The sequence below is a fragment of the Mesoplodon bidens genome (genome assembly GCF_964165515.1).
Source record: "Mesoplodon bidens genome assembly, chromosome: 14".
Taxonomy (NCBI): Eukaryota; Metazoa; Chordata; class Mammalia; order Artiodactyla; family Ziphiidae; genus Mesoplodon; species Mesoplodon bidens.
In genome coordinates, this window is record NC_138170.1 from 43297118 (window position 1) to 43313362 (window position 16245).

Here is a 16245-nt window from a genome sequence, read left to right on the forward strand (position 1 = left end):
AAAACAGTATACAGTTTGATCCTTGAACAACACGAATTTGAACTGCACAGGTCCACTTATAGGTGGATTTTTTTCAATAAATACTTGTTATAGTAATACAAGACCCGTCATTGGTTTAATCTGTGGTTGTGGAACTGTGGATATGGTGGACCCATGTGGATACACGTATTCATGGATTTTTGACTGAGTGGGGGTCGGCGCCCCTAACCCCTGCATTGTTCAGGGATCAACTCTACTTCTAAATGCTTATATTCATAGCATTTACCATTTCTGTTCTTCATTCCTTTGTGTAGATTGTTTTTCTATCTTGTGTCATTTTCCTTCTGCTTGAAGGACTACCTTTAACCTTTCTTATAGTACAGGTCTGCTGGTAGTATATTCTTTCAGCTTTTTAAAAATTTTAAATAAAAAAAAATTTTTTTTTGGCTGCACCATGCAGCTTACAGGATCTTAGTTCCCTGACCAGGAATTGAACCCAGGCCCACGGCAGTGAAAGTGCTGAGTCCTAACCACTGGACTGCCAGGGAATTCCCATTTTATAGCTTTGTAAAGTTTTTTCTGGAGGCTCTGAAGTAGATTTCCATTCCATGCTGCTCTCCTAGCTTCTAGGTAGCTGTCAGCAATCTTTGGCATTCCTTGGCTTGTAGACCCATCACTCCAACCTCTGCCTAGGTTTTCACATAGCATATTTAGTCATTATCCAAAATATAAAGTTTAATCCACAAGCATTACTTAAAAATTATAAATATGTAATTTTAGATTAAAATTTTTAGAAAATGCAATGAGATGAAAATAAGAATATGAAGTAAGGAAAAGCAAACTATTACTTAAAAGTATTTGACTCAAAAACTTTTCTTCTCTTTGTAGCTGTTGGAAAAATTAGAGGAAAGCCTTTTCCATTACTCTTATTTTTTGAGGCTATCTTTAGCATAAGTCATGCTTTTAAACATCCTGTTGATGCAGAACTAACCCTGGAAGGAATCAAATGTGGATTATCTGAAAAACGTTTAGATTTAGTTATCACTTGGGTCACCCAGGAAAGGTAAGCAAAGTTAAACTTTTAACTTAATTTTGAAATTTGCTTCATAAAGTTTTTTGTTCTCAAATTTTAATAGTTTTCTTATCAGTACATTATTTGAGCATTTATTTCAAATCTCTGTTGCAACTAATCAGTCACAAAGTATTTACTAAGCATTCATGGATGGAGTAATAGAGCCTAGTCACAATGAGCCCAGATCAGGAGTTGACTCAAGGCAGCTGACAAGATGATTCATGACCACTTAATGGTGCATGGAAGTTGATAGGTAAGGATAGAAAAGGATTGATCAGTATCATGCTGCTCAGAGGGAGAAGGCAGGAACCTGTTTTCAGGCAGGCTGTGGATACATGTAAAGGATAAACCCAGGAGAAAACTTGTAAGCAGGAGGGACATGGACCCAAGGTAGCATTTAAAAGCACATACAAACCAGCAAGGACAGGCAGGAGGTGGCTTCTTGGAGTTGAGTCTCGGCACAAATTGGCAGATTTGTACCAGGGTTTCCTCAGATTGGGTTCCCTGGAACCAAAGCCTGAAACAGGAATTTGGATGTACATGGTTGATAGAAGGAGGGCTTCTCAAGAAAAACCTATAAGGGACTGAGTGAAGCAGAACAGGGAAGGGGAAAGAGCCAAGCAAGGATGTGACCTCAGGCAAGTTCTAACCTTGGCCTTATTTATAGCAGGTTGGCTCTGAAGCATAAAACACATCACAGAGCTGTTCTCACTTGAGGCAAGGGGCCAGCCTTCCTTGCTTCTCCATCAGTCAGTCAAGGGCTGTGGGCTGCCTAGATGGGAATACATAAGTCTGGGCATGGTGGCTCCCACTAGCCCAGGGCAATTCCCTATGGAAGGGAAGGACCTGTGAGCCACTGGCAGCCAACACCCAGAGCATCTGGGGAAGGGTACGTTGGCCCAGTAAGGAGGATTTGGGCAGGACGCCAAAACAGCATCTGCCTTAGTCAGCCATTTGCACAGTACAGATCTATATGCTTCTCACATTAAGTTCACTCCATCCAGGCATATCTTCTCTAGGATTTTGTGGTCAATTCTTGGGGAAACTTACAAGAGGAGAGTTAGCGGGAGGAACTATAGCCCTTGTTGCTAGGTCCTAGGGCTGTAATTTGTTTTTTTTACAACTTTATTGAGGTATAATTTACATACAATAACCTATACATGTTTAAAGTGTACAATTTGATGAGTTTTTTAAAAACAGCATTATGAAGACACAATTGATACACAGTAGACTGCACATATATTTAAGGTGTACAATTTAAGTTTTGACATATATATATATATATCCATGAAATTATCACCACAATCAAGATAATAAACATCCATGACCCTCAAATGTTTCCTTGTGTCCCTTTGTAATGCGTCCTCCTTCCTTCCACCACCTCTTGATAACCACTGATCTACTTCATGTTATTCTAGATTCGATTTCGTTTTCTAGAATTTTATATATATGGAATCACACATTGTATATTCTTTTCTCTCCTTGGTCTGGCCTCTTTCACTTACATTTATTTTGAGATTCATACATATTTATTAGTACTCATTATCTTTCTCTATCACCCATTATAGATTCTTCTTACAGTTTTGGTCTTGATGGCTTGTCTGGTAGAATGACTGTGGTTACCATGCCTTTATCAAACCATGTTTTATTTTTTTCTTGATTTTGATTTTCTGTTGGAGTATAGTTGATTAACAATGTTGTATTAGTTTCAGGTGTACAGCAAAGTGATTCACTTATACATATACACACGTATCTATTCTTTTCGAAATTCTTTTTTTCTTTTTGGCCACGCTGTGTGGCATGCTGGATCTTAGATCCCTGAACAGGGATCGAACCTGTGCCCCCTGCGGTGGAAGCACAGAGTCTTAACTACTGGACCGCCATGGAAGTCCCCAAATTCTTTCCCATTTATAAACCATGGTTATTGATTTACCCACTAACAGTGTTCAGTTGTCTTGGAACTACCCAGAGATATACCAGTAGATATGCCACATGTAACAGACAACTGTATACCATTCAAAAAACAGCTATTGGGTCCTGCTAAAGTTGGAGTATTTATCCATGGAATGTCAGTGAGTGTAACTAGAAATGCCCATCATGAACTGTATTCTGACAGACTCACCAAGTCATAAGGTCATGTGGGCTCAGGAGAGTCCATGTAAAATCAAGTACAACCAAAATCATGCTCAGTCAGGTCCAGAACACACAAGTAAGCTTCATGAATAAGTGGCCCAGACTCCATGTCAACTATCATTGCCTGATGGACACTACTTTCACAGCTCACACCTATGGGCTCATGCAAGGGTGGGGTTACCTAAGACCAACAGACAGGAGAAGAAAAAAAAACCCCAAACTTGGTTCATGGAAGGTTCAGATGGTGTCCAGATGATGCCAACTTGTCACTTCATCTTTCAAAGATGGAGGAACATCCTTTAGGAAGACATGTACTTCTTAAACCAATGATAATTATATAGTGCTGTATTCCCAATAGGTAGAATCTTTGGGTCTTGGAAATGAAGAGTGGCGCTGCTCAACTATTACTCCCAGGAGCCTGCTTGGAGAGTGTGTTAGTCAGGATTCTCCAGAGAAACAGAAAAAATATATATAAATAAATAAATGGCTCATATGATTATGGAGGCTGAGAAGTCCCAAGATCTGCAGTCAGCAATCCAGAGACTCAAGAGAGTCAATGCTGTAACTTCCAGTCCGAAAGCTGGCAGCCTTGAGACCCAAAGGCAGGAAAGACTGATGTCCCAGCTAAGTAGTCCGGCAGGAGGAGTCCCCTCTTACTTGAGGAAGAGTCATGCTTTTTGTACCATTCAGGCCGTTAACCGATTGGATGAGGGCCACCCACATTCAGGAGAGCAATCTGCTTTACTCAGCCTGCCAATTAAAATGTTACTCTCTTCAAATAGTCTCACAGACACGCCCAAAATAATATTTGACCAAATATCTGTTGTTGGTCAAATAATATCATGTCAACTTGATATTATTTGACCAACAACATCAAGTTGACACTTAGAATGAACCATCAGCACAGGGAGTTTGTGCTTCCCATGCCTGCAAGTTTAGGCTCTGTGAGTCTGGAAGTCCTGATTGACTATCATGAGAAGATAGGACTATTGCTAAATAATGGGGCAAAGGGGAATATTTTTGGCACTCAGGCCCCCTATACCCTTGAAGAGAGCATGATACCTGGATTTAGGTGATGTCATTTAATGTTTGGGAAATTTTATAAGGGAAGCAGTGAGATACGATAGGGAAAGAGCCAAGCAAGGATGTGAACTCAGGTGAAGTCTAGTATTAGTCAGTATTATAAGAAGAGAGCTGTGGAGCATAAGCCGTACCGCAAAGTTGTTACCGCTTGTTTATAGGACTGGCTTTTTGTATCCCTTACTAGTCAGTCATCAACTCTAGATTACTAGGGGGTTGAAAGATAGGCATAATTTTCTAGGTGAGGTGGCTCCAGTCAGCTGAGGGCAATTCTTTGGAGAAGGGGCAGCTATGAGCTGTCAATAATCAGCTGGAGAAGGGGCACTGGCACAGTAAAGGGGACCTGAGTGGGCACCAAAACTGTGTCTACCAGCTTATGAAGATCAATCTGGAAATAAGATAACAGCTCCTTTTGCTGGGTCTATGTGGGCATGGGTTGGGCTGTGAGTATTGGAAGGCAGAGTGACGAAAGGCCTCCCTGTCATCTCTCTAGTAGCCATGGCTGCCTTATTTTGCAGCCTAAGGGCTATGCTTTCTTGGCTCTAAATGCATAGGGACATAGAATACATATTAGAGAGTAGGTACAGTTCTCATCTTTAAGAAGTGTATCATAAGGGAGTAGATGGACAAATGTAAGCACTCCCTAAATAACAAATCCATGACTTGGAAATGTCCCAAACAAAAATGGCAAGTGTGCATACTACTACCTACTGCTACCCATTTCAAATTCATCATTTCCCTGCACAACTCTGGATAGTCATAAAACTGTCCTGGATTGATCTCACTATTGTTTCCCAGTGCAAAGTAGCTTTCTCTCACCCTGTCTTGTTATCCCTTCACTTACTGTTCACATAGTAATTAATTATACACATAATAATAATTATGTTCACATAATTCCTGTTTTAGGAAACTTCTTCATATGTGTAGCCCTCTTTTCAGTCTTTGCCTCCTTGTTTCTTTCTCTGCCTGGTCACACTTCTACACTCTCCACAAAAGTACTTGTCAGGGAGCCCTGGAAATGGTGCAGGCATGAGAACAGCATCAGAAAGTGCATGTTCATTACTAACACCTGTTATCTAGTGCAAAGACACTTCAGACAAGATTAATTTCCTTACATATACTTGGCCCATTCTACCTCTTAGTTGTAAGAATTTAAACTCTTATGCATTTCCCTGAGTGCATAAAGTGGGAAAATACCACTACATTTTTCCTGAATTATTCATATTTGTATTTCTATATTTTTCTGGCCATACCATTTAGCATAAATGTCTTTATTCTAAATAGGACAATTTGATTTAACCCACTCAACTCTAGAGCATTCATGAGCTAATTAATATTGTTTGGATTTTCCATGTTTTGGGTTTCTTCTATTTAGATACCTTAGACACTATAAAAATCATTACAACTTTACTCCATACCATATTGGTAGTGATTAATTTTAAAATGTTAGATTTGAATCTTCTGGCAGCATTTTTATTTTTTCTTAAGCTTTGATGGCACTGTGTGGTAAAACTATGCACTAAAATTAGAAGGCTTTGGATAACTATGGATTATACCTATTCATACATTTCAGGTCTCCATTAGGAACTCATAAAAACAAAAATCTGGCCTTTTTCAAAAAAATTATTGGATGACTACTACTGAAAAAGTGCTACAGACTGAAAACAAGGCAAAACTTTGTTTTGGGTGTCTGACTGCTACCTGTCTTACCCCAGGGCTAGAATCATTGTTTTTCTCACTCCCCGAGCCCTGTCACCACCACACCCCCCCACCGCCTGCTTTTCCTTTGGGGCCAATTCCATTCTTTGGGGGCTTGATCCTCCTCCTCCTTTTGGATAATTTTCTTTTAAATCATACTCTTTGCTTCTGATCATCCTTTTGGAAAGTGACAAACCAAGACAGCAACCTTAGTCTCAACTCTGGCCTTCTCTCGGGTGGAACAGCATCATGAGCGTGACCACTGAAAATAATGAAATAATGGTATTAATAAGAGAAATAAATAATAAGATACTGGTATTTTCATGTTGCTCCAGTAATGCAGTCACTACAACAACTGAAATAATGACTTGTTCAGTCTCAGGAAACGTGGCTTTAACTACCAAAACTTATATTTTGGTATTAAAATGTGGAAGTCGGGGAATTGCTTCCTAAATAATTGATTCGTACCCAGGAGCTGCCTTTTGATTTTAAACCCACCTCTCTGCTGCCTGCCCCAACAAACACAGAGGGCTTTATCTACTTAATTTTCAATAGAGACATTTTGTAGGAGTTTCAGTATTTCATTTTATTGTTATTGGCATTTTATTACATATATACAGACACTAATATTATGTGACTGTTGTTATTCTGTAGCTATTAATTAAAAATATAATTATGGGACTTCCCTGGTGGTCCAGTGGTTAAGATTCCATGCTCCCAATGCAGAGAGCACGGGTTCGATCCCTGGTCAGGGAACTAAGATTCTGCATGCTGCATGGTGTGGCCAAAAAAAACCCCAAACAATAAAGCCCAGTACAGCCAGTAATTAGAAGTGATATCTTTAATGATACCCAAATGTTTTTTGGCTTATGCTGATAGATTCCAGGTGGAGTTAGTAGTACAGATGGTTCCCTTCAATTGTGTATGAAGATGGTGCACTAAAATTGATGAAAAGTGAAAGCTACTTACTTGAGCCATCTCAAAAGAACGGTTTCTTCAGTCTCTCCTAATAGACACAGTTAAGTCCCTTTATTCCCCCCATTGTTTCTTTCAAATCTATAACAATTTAAAAAAAAAAAACACTGCTGTTGCACTTTCTGTTTTTGTTTTAGTACAAATGCTTGCAAGATCTGTTGGTAATTTTGAGCTAAAGATTTTGTCACTATCTTTAACCAACATTTAATAAGTTCTTACATTCTACAGGGTTTTGGAATCTAGATAACAGCTAAGAACATTGAGAGCCTCAATTATGAGAGAATTTTTGTTTACCTTGAAATTTTAAATCCCACCAATCTTTTCAGGAGAGTTTTAACCTTGTTTGTAGATCTTTTTAAAAGTTGAGCTCAGTTTCACCAAAATTACTTCCCCCAAAGGAAGACATGCTGATTGTTTTTGTTCTTGTTGTTAAGTCTTAGATATGTTTAATTTCATCAGTTGCCTACTAACTTGGAATCCTTATAGACCATAGAAAATCCAATTCTACTGTGCTGAATTTTCAAATATTTCATTCTCATCCATTCATCAAGAGCTCACTAACATGTGCCCTATTGACTGCTTGCTCTAGGCTGACATTTTCTGAGGAGGCTGGGGATGTGATTTTTGATTATGGGGAGCAGGATACTTATAACAAGGCCAAGTGTCTGGCTTTAGCTCAGATTATCTATAGTGAATGTGGCCTGCACAAGAAAGCTCTTCTTTGCCTGTGTAAACAGGGTCAAATTCAAGGGGCCATGGAATACATACAACAATTCAAGGACTTTACTTCTGGTAAGTGAAAAAGCCTATTATTTGTATACATTCGAATTCTGGACTTGAATTGTAAGATCACCCATGATAGCAGGCAATATTTTGGACTTATACATTATAAAGCTTGTTTTGTGTATACCAGTATGTAGATTTCTTTTGTAATTTTTAGTGAAAACAGGTAAGCTGAAGCTGATTGACTTTGATGGTGGACATTCAAATACATTTTATATTTCTTCAGTACATAAACATTTAGTAAACTTGCAGATATTTGGACCATGCTACTTAAAGGATTTTTAAAAAATAACTGAACTTATATATATCATTCTGAACTATAATATAAGCATTAGAAATGAAGAATTAGTGAAATAATATTGATTTTAAAAGTTTGAAACACCTAGGTTGCAGCTGGGCAGTGATCTGAGAGAATTGTGGACCTTAGGGTGACCCTAGTTGAATGAGCTGATCTCTTATTATAGTCTAGTTCAGCAGTAGCCTTAATGTACAGGTAGTCCTGACATATCCCCATATCCCAGGCCTACGTCAATCCTGATTTTGCAAGCTGTGTACTCCAGTTCTAAGAAATTGCACAATGGAACAAAATATAGCACTTTTAGGTCACATTCTTCCAGGAAGAAGAATCTTTTATGGTCGTCGAATCTGATCATTTTCAAAGAGTAAATTGACTTTTACTTAGAATCTGTTTTTTAGAGTTATTAATTTTTTTCATTCATTATGTAACAGCATGCCCGATATTATTAGTGTGATAATAGCTATAGTTCAGCTTTTTACATGCCTTATCTCACTTAATCCTTATGTTAACTCTATGAACTAGGTTTTGTTATTATCCCTTTTTTTTTTTTTTTTTTTTTTGCGGTACGCGGGCCTCTCACTGTTGTGGCCTCTCCCGTTGCGGAGCACAGGCTCCGGACGCGCAGGCTCAGTGGCCATGGCTCACGGGCCCAACCGCTCCGCGGCATGTGGGATCTTCCCGGACCGGGCACGAGCCCGTGTCCCCTGCATTGGCAGGCGGACTCTCAACCAGTGCGCCACCAGGGAAGCCCATCCCTATTTTATAGATGAAAAATAACTGTGTCCAAAGAGAGGCTAAGGCACAGAGAGGTAAGCAATTTGCCTATATACACACAGCGATGGAACAGAATCTGGCAGAGTAGTTACAACACAATATTTGTTGAATGAATTATATATTTTATTAATATTATCTAATTTATACAGATTGAGTTTCTGTGTTAAGTATTATTTTTCCATAGAATTATTTTAGTCAAGGAATAAAGGTTTTAATTACTCTTGGAATTTTTATTGAATGAAATGTGAAGTTTTGCTTGCAAAATTTGCCTTGCATGAGTATATAGAAACATGATTGACTCATTATCATATTATCCTGTTCCTCTAGTAGTGCATTACACTGTAAAATAATTATACAGTCAGCCCTCCATATTCATGGGTTCCACATCCATGGACTTAATGAACTTCAGATTGAAAATATTTGAGGGAAAAAAAATTCCAGAAAGTTCCGAAAAGCAAAACTTGTGTTTGCTATGCATCAGCAATTATTTACATAACATTTGCATTGTATTTACAACTATTTACATAGTATTTACATTGTATTAGGTAATCCAGAGATGATTTGAAGTATATGGAAGGATGTGTGTAGGTTATATGAAAATACTATGCCATTTTGTATATGAGACTTTTTATATAAGAGACTTGAGCATACTCAGATTTTGCTATCTGCAGGGGGTCCTGAAACCAAACCCCGTGGATATCAAGGGACAACTGTATATTGTACTAATGTAAGAAATATTAACTCTTCTGTATAATTAGAACCTTGATATTTATCCTCAGAATTTATTTAGTACAACATCATAAGATAATAATAACCTGAAGAAAATTAAGCTTAAAAGGTAGAAACAATGTTTGAAAAATTACTCTGCTTATTTTACTTTTTAATGACAAACAACCACAGCTTTCCAAAGTATCATCCTTGGCCTCAGGGGACAGACTCAGTTTGTTAATACTTTCTGGTTTCAGAAGAAAATGGTCTTTCTCAGATTTAGACTATCAGCTCTACATTTACAAATCAAAGAAACAAAACAAAAATGGTGAAGTCCTAAAAAAGTCTTTTGTTCCCAAAGCATAAATCTGACTCATAGAGCATCTGTTTTAGAAGGAAAAACTCTTCGTTTTTCCTCCCTAATGATTTCTAGAATAAAACCTGAAATGATTTGTTTGTTCACCTTCCCCATCATCATTAAACAAGTGAATGTACCTATCTGGTTATATTCTAGATCTGGAATTCTAGACTCCGAGGCTAGAAACAATCTAGAAACTGGGTTATTCTAGACCCGAGGCTCTCAAACCTTCTGGTCTCAGGTCTCCTTCATAGTTTTAAAAAGCATTGAAGATCCCAAAGAGTTTTTGTCTATGTGGCTTATATCAATTGATATTTATCCTATTAGAAATTAAACCAGGGACTTCCCTGGTGGTCAGTGGTTAAGACTTTGTCTTCCAATGCAGGGGGTGTGGGTTCGATCCCTGGTCCAGGAGCTAAGGTCCCACATGCCTTGCAGCCAAAACAAAAAACCAAAACAGAAAACAGAAGTGATATTGTAACAAATTCAATAAAGACTTTAACAAAAAAGAAAAGAAAAAGAGATTAAACCAGAAAAAAATTTTTTTGGAGTATAGTTGATGTACAATATATGTTACAGGTGTACAGTATAGTGATTCACAATTTTTAAAGGTTATACTCCATTTATAGTTATTATAAAATTTTGGCCATATTCCCTGTGTTGTACAATATATCCTTGTAGCTTATTTTATACTTAATAGTTGGTACCTTTTGATCTCCTACCCCTAAATTGTCCCTCCCCCTTTCCCTCTCCCCACTGGTAATGACTAGTTTGTTCTCTATATCTGTGAGTCTGTTTTGTTCTATTCTCAACTGGTTTTCAGCCAGGTTGATCTTCTTCAGCTGGAGCGTGGGCGCTAGGAGCTGGGGGGTGGGGGGGTGGGAGAGGAGTTGAGGGGCAGAGTCTGCAGCCTGTTGCTACACAGGTAGAGCTCCTGGAGGTGGCTCAGGCCATTCAGGGCGTCAGGAGATAACGAGGCCAGCTCGTTGAAGGAGACGTCTGTGGTGCTGAGTGCCGTTAGTGCCCATCCCAGCAAGGGCAGGCTTCTCAGCTTATTGTGGGATATAATCAGGGTCTCCAGCCAGCCAGGGCAGTGTCACATCAGTCTGCAGGGCTGGTCAGCTGGCTCTTCCCCAGGTGCAGCTGAGTGAGGTGAGTCAGATGCATCTATTTTTTTAGATTCCACATATTAAGTGAGATCATACAGTATTTTTCTTTCTTTGTCTGACTTATTTCACTTAGCAAAATGCCCTCCAAGTCCATCCATGTTGCTGCAAATGGCAAAATTTCACGTTTAAAATAACAATAGGGAATTCCCTGGTAGTCCAGTGGTTAGGACTCTGTGCTTTCACTGCTGAGGGTGCAGGTTTAATAATCCCTAGTTGGGGAACTAAGATAGCACAAGCTGTGCCGCGAGGCCAAAAACAAAAACAGCCAACAACAATAAATCAATAATGTATTGTCATAAGTAAAATATTTTTATGAAAAGTAACTATTCCAAGGCTAAACAATTTAAGGAAAAGAGTGACACTGTTTTACATTTTTGTAAATCTCTGTAATGTCTGGTTTAATAGAAGATAGCTGGCTTCCCATATCTGATCCTATATTCAGTCTATTGTAATATGTCATGTAGCTTCTGGAAAAACACCACTGTATATTTGTGAGATAAGGAGAATGAAAAAGGCAAATTTTAGTTTAGTTTAGTTTAGTTTTAGTTTAATAGTTCTGACTTTATGGACCCTAGACCATATTTTGAGAACCACTGTTCTAAGTATCTAGGTATTTTGTGCATTAAACAGTACCATGGTTGATATATAGACCCTTATAACCTTATTAAAATAGAACATACAAGATAAATAATGATCATTATTACATGTCAAACCAAGGAATAAGGAAATGCATTCTGAAGTAAGTAGAGGAGTAAGTTCATAGGATTTGAACTTGTGTCCTTTCTGATTAGTCAGAGACCATATCTTGTACATAATGGAGTAAATATTGGTTAATCAATTAATGGAGAAGATAAGAGTATTTGAATACTTGATTGAATGAAATAGAGATGGATGAGTTATGAAATGTTGGAGACAGGGGGGTCCTATATAAATAACTTCACCGTAGTGGAGGCCAGATTGAGCGACCCAAATCATAAACTTCTACCTCTTCTCTAGGGAAAAGTTTAAAAAAAATTATTTGACTTCATTGATATAGAATTATATTCTGCTATTCCTTGCTTCATCTTTTACCATTTCTCTTTCTCTGTCCTTGTCTCTCTCTCTCTCTTTGTGTGTGTATGCATGTATATATATACATACACACAATGCATACACACATATTTATTATTTTGGAGGAGCAGCACCATAGATTGGAAGGTCATGAACTTTGGGGGTCAGATGAACTGTTCTTCTTTAGACTATGTGTCTAATTCTGGGAAAATTAACTTCTCTAAGCCTGTTCCCTCACTTGTAATGTGAGAATAATAATACCTGACTTATACTGAATGTTAGATGTAGTAATTTAATATATGTAAGTTCACAGTACAATAAATATGTGTTTAATAAACACTAGATTACCTTGTATTACCTTTTAGAGTGCAGGTATGTTTACACGTAGTTCTTGAAGTGCTCTCAGAAATTATTCTGAAAATTAACTCTGTTGTGGCCCAAGAAGAATATTTTTACTTTAAAAAATTTAGTAAGGAGCTTCCCTGGTGACGCAGTGGTTGAGAGTCCGCCTGCCGATGCAGGGGACACAGGTTCGTGCCCCGGTCCGGGAAGATCCCACATGCCGCGGAGCGGCTGGGCCCGTGAGCCATGGCCGCTGAGCCTGCGCTCCGCAACGGGAGAGGCCACAACAGTGAGAGGCCCGCGTACCGCAAAAAAAAAAAAAAAAAAAAAATGAGTAAGTTAACACAAAGTTTATAAATTTAAGAATATAAATCATGATTGTAGCTTTAGATTATCTGAATGGTTAACTAGTAGATTAAACCATATGAAATTACTTTTTTTTTGAAGTAAAAAATGGTCAAGTGTAGGCAACTTCATATGGCTCAACCTCTAGCTACTTGAACTAGCTAACAGCTTCTTAAAATCTTCATATTTGGGTTTCTAAATACTTGATATTTTTAGGAAAAATTACTGAGCCCCTTTTCTGTGCAAGGCACAGAAAGAAAGATACACTCAGTAGAAGTTGGCCCCCAAATGAGCAACAAGATGTAGACAAAAATAACGTAGTATTAGATGGGAGCTTAGAAATTGTGGAGATACTAATTCTAGCACTTTAAGATGCAAAAACTGAGGTCCAAAAGATTAAGTGACTGATTGAGCTATGATTAGAATTCAGGATTCTTGATTGTCAACCTGGTCCTTTTTTTATACCACATTTCTTTCCAAGACTGTTCTCTGATAAATTTTTTTTCCTGGTACTATGTTTAGGTAGTTTTCCTTTGTTTTTTGCTATGCTGAGTATGATTTTTTTTTTTTTTTGGATTGGAGATAGTAATGTTGAATTCATTGAGGGCTTTGGAAGGACTGGAAAAAGAAGAGTTGATTGGCAAATATAGACATTAGCTAGTCCCAGTTTCTAGTTGATGTATCATATTAGGATGTTGAGACAGTTTTTCATTTTTGCTTTCAGATGACCTGATGCAGCTAATAAAGTTATGTCCCCACACTGAATTAATTCAGTGTCTCACTAAAGAATGGAATGGGAAACCACCATATTTATCTTTTGGTCTTGCTGTACTTCACCTGTTCTCTGTAGATATGAAAAAAGTTGGCATTAAGCTACTTCAAGAAATAAATAAAGGTGGGAAAGGTAAGTGAAGTAAAATTTTGTGATGAAGGAAGTAGTAGTGGGTTATTTAGGGAAAGGTTCAAGATTATTATGTTTGAGTTAACTCTATCTTCCGAAGAGTTTATTCTTGGCAAGAGTTAAATTTAGGTGTTTATAAATGTAAAGATTACCATGTTAATATTCTGTTGGCAATAGTATATATTTGTTGAGAGGATTAGAATGAAGAGAGACTCTTTCTGAAGCTTGAGGGGAACATCATAATAGTTATAATAGCTATGACTACTGTAAAATCTTTATATATAGTAACATATGTGTATATTTAATAATTTATATATATATATTAAATGTTATTTAGATAAACTATGTTTTTTATTCCTAAACCAAATATATATGAAAATATTATTTACATATATTATTTACTCTGAACCTCACTCTGGAGTGGGATCAGGAATAACTAATTAGATCTCAGTTTTTTCTTTCCTTTCTCTAATTTAATATAGAAACTTGAGCAGACAAATTGATTTTAAATTATCATATGGGGCCAAAGAAAGAATAGTAAATTACATGAAAACATAGTTGGGAAGATAATTTAGAAATTATCATTACAGATATCAACTAAAATATTTTATTTGATAGAAAAATAGTAATCATGGTAGAAATAAAATAATAGTGATTACAATAACCTGAATAGAGATCCTCTTTAATCAAGTATTATAAGTAATGCAGGTAGTAGATAAATGAGTTCCATAAATAGTTCCAAAGAGGGTCACTATAATTGATTTTCAAAAGTAAATAATATCATTAGTTTTCTTTTTTTTTAATTTTTTTTTATTTTTTTATTTTTTATTTTTTGCTTTATAACAAATTTAATCAGTTATACATATACATATGTTTCCATATCCTCTCCCTTTTGCGTCTCCCTCCCACCCAGTTTTCTTTAATAAACAAAATCCTTCTTTTATTTCCTTTAGAAAAATATTTGTTAAAGAAGCCCCATCATTGAGAGGTTTTTTAAACCCTTAGGTTAGCACTATAGGGCATTTGTAAAAGTGTTTGAAGGATCATGAAAACTTGACCATCAAATTTGTTTGATAGTTCCTAGTGGTACCTTATAGACTGTGAATAAGGCTGAGCCCACATTCTTCACTTTCTGAACTCCCTTCCTTTCAACCTTCAGCATCTGCTGACCTTACCAAGAAGGAGATGAGTGGAGGAATAGTTAATGTGAGAAATGGTGGAGAGTTGAATTGAGGCATGAAAAGGTTAATGAAAAAGGAGGAGGAGAAGGAACTAACACTTCAGTACTTACTATGAGCTCGACTAGGCACTCCATGTTACACTTAAAGGAATCAGGTCTAATAGTAATGGAGTTGAAATGATATCTCTTTATTTTTGAAGAATTACTAAGTATGGATTATCAAATAAGTGCTGTATTATAATATTGTATTTTTATTTCCTCAGATGCAGTTGAACATCTTATGATAAATGATCCATTTTGCTCCCTAGAAAAGTGGCAAGAATTAGCAAATATATGTTTACAGAATGGCTTTGACAAATTATCTAATGACATCATGTCTGTTCTTCGATCTCAAGCTGGGGTTACTGAAATTTCTGAAGAGGATGATACAGGCAACTTGATGCAGCATGTTTTTTGGTAGTTCTACATCTTAACCAGTTGAGGGAGCCTGTACAACATTTTATATATCAGTTAGGCAAACTGATTTTGGTATAACTAACTTATAAATAAATTTGGAGTATGAAGTTCTCAGAACTATATCATGTTTCTTTTGTTATGAGGATGTTTAGATTTGTCCTTGAAATATTTACACCATTGCTTCCTTTTTTAATATGGTCATTTTGTATATTGAAGCTTTCTAAAATTCCTATGTACTTTATTTTTTCTTTTTTTAAATTTTTAAATTTTTATTTTTTATTTAATTTTAATTTTATTTTGGAGTATAGTTGATTTACAATATTATGTTAGTTTCAGGTGTACAGCAAAATGATTCAGTTATGCACATATTGGATTGGCCAAAAAGTTCATTCGGTTTTAAGTAAAAATAAAAGGCATTTTTCATTTTTGCCAAGAACTTTGTTGAACAATGTATTCATTAACTGAATTAACTTTTTGGCCAACCCAATACACATATCCATTCTTTTTCAGATTCTTTTCCCATATAGGTTATTACAGAATATTGAGTAGAGTTCCCTGTGCTATATAGTATGTTCTTGTTGATTATCTATTTTATATATAATAGTGTGTATATGCTACTCCTAAACTCCTAATTTATCCCTCCTGTATATTGAATCTTGATAAAATCTAAGAATGTAAGTGTATAAATCTCAGTTTAGGCATTTCTATCTAAGTGCATAAGTTAATGTCTAAATATATTCCTTTCTGGTGATCTAATTTAATAGCAAGAACTGAGGAAGGTGTGAGTAGTATCCTGTCAGACTGACTTCCCAAATATCAAATGCTATAAGCCTGACTTGTAACAAGTAAGGCAGGATGCCGTTTCAAGGTTTTCACTGGCAAAAACCTAGAGTACAGTAATTTTGTACTACTGACTCAAAGATGTGCTCCATGCTTTGGTATAT

General features: G+C 36.7%; 1 protein-coding gene across 1 annotated transcript in view; it reads left to right on the plus strand.

The window, feature by feature from the left end:
• The window catches only part of CLHC1 (clathrin heavy chain linker domain containing 1), a gene marked incomplete at its 5' end in the record, with an annotated part of 32455 nt that extends 17037 nt beyond the window's left edge, over positions 1-15418 (plus strand). Inside the window, 4 exon segments of the mRNA XM_081253887.1 lie at positions 868-1042; positions 7527-7729; positions 13489-13668; positions 15109-15418. Of these exon segments, the coding sequence (XP_081110013.1) occupies positions 868-1042; positions 7527-7729; positions 13489-13668; positions 15109-15305 (755 nt within the window). The 3' untranslated portion in view covers positions 15306-15418.
• Between the last annotated feature and the right edge of the window lie 827 nt (positions 15419-16245).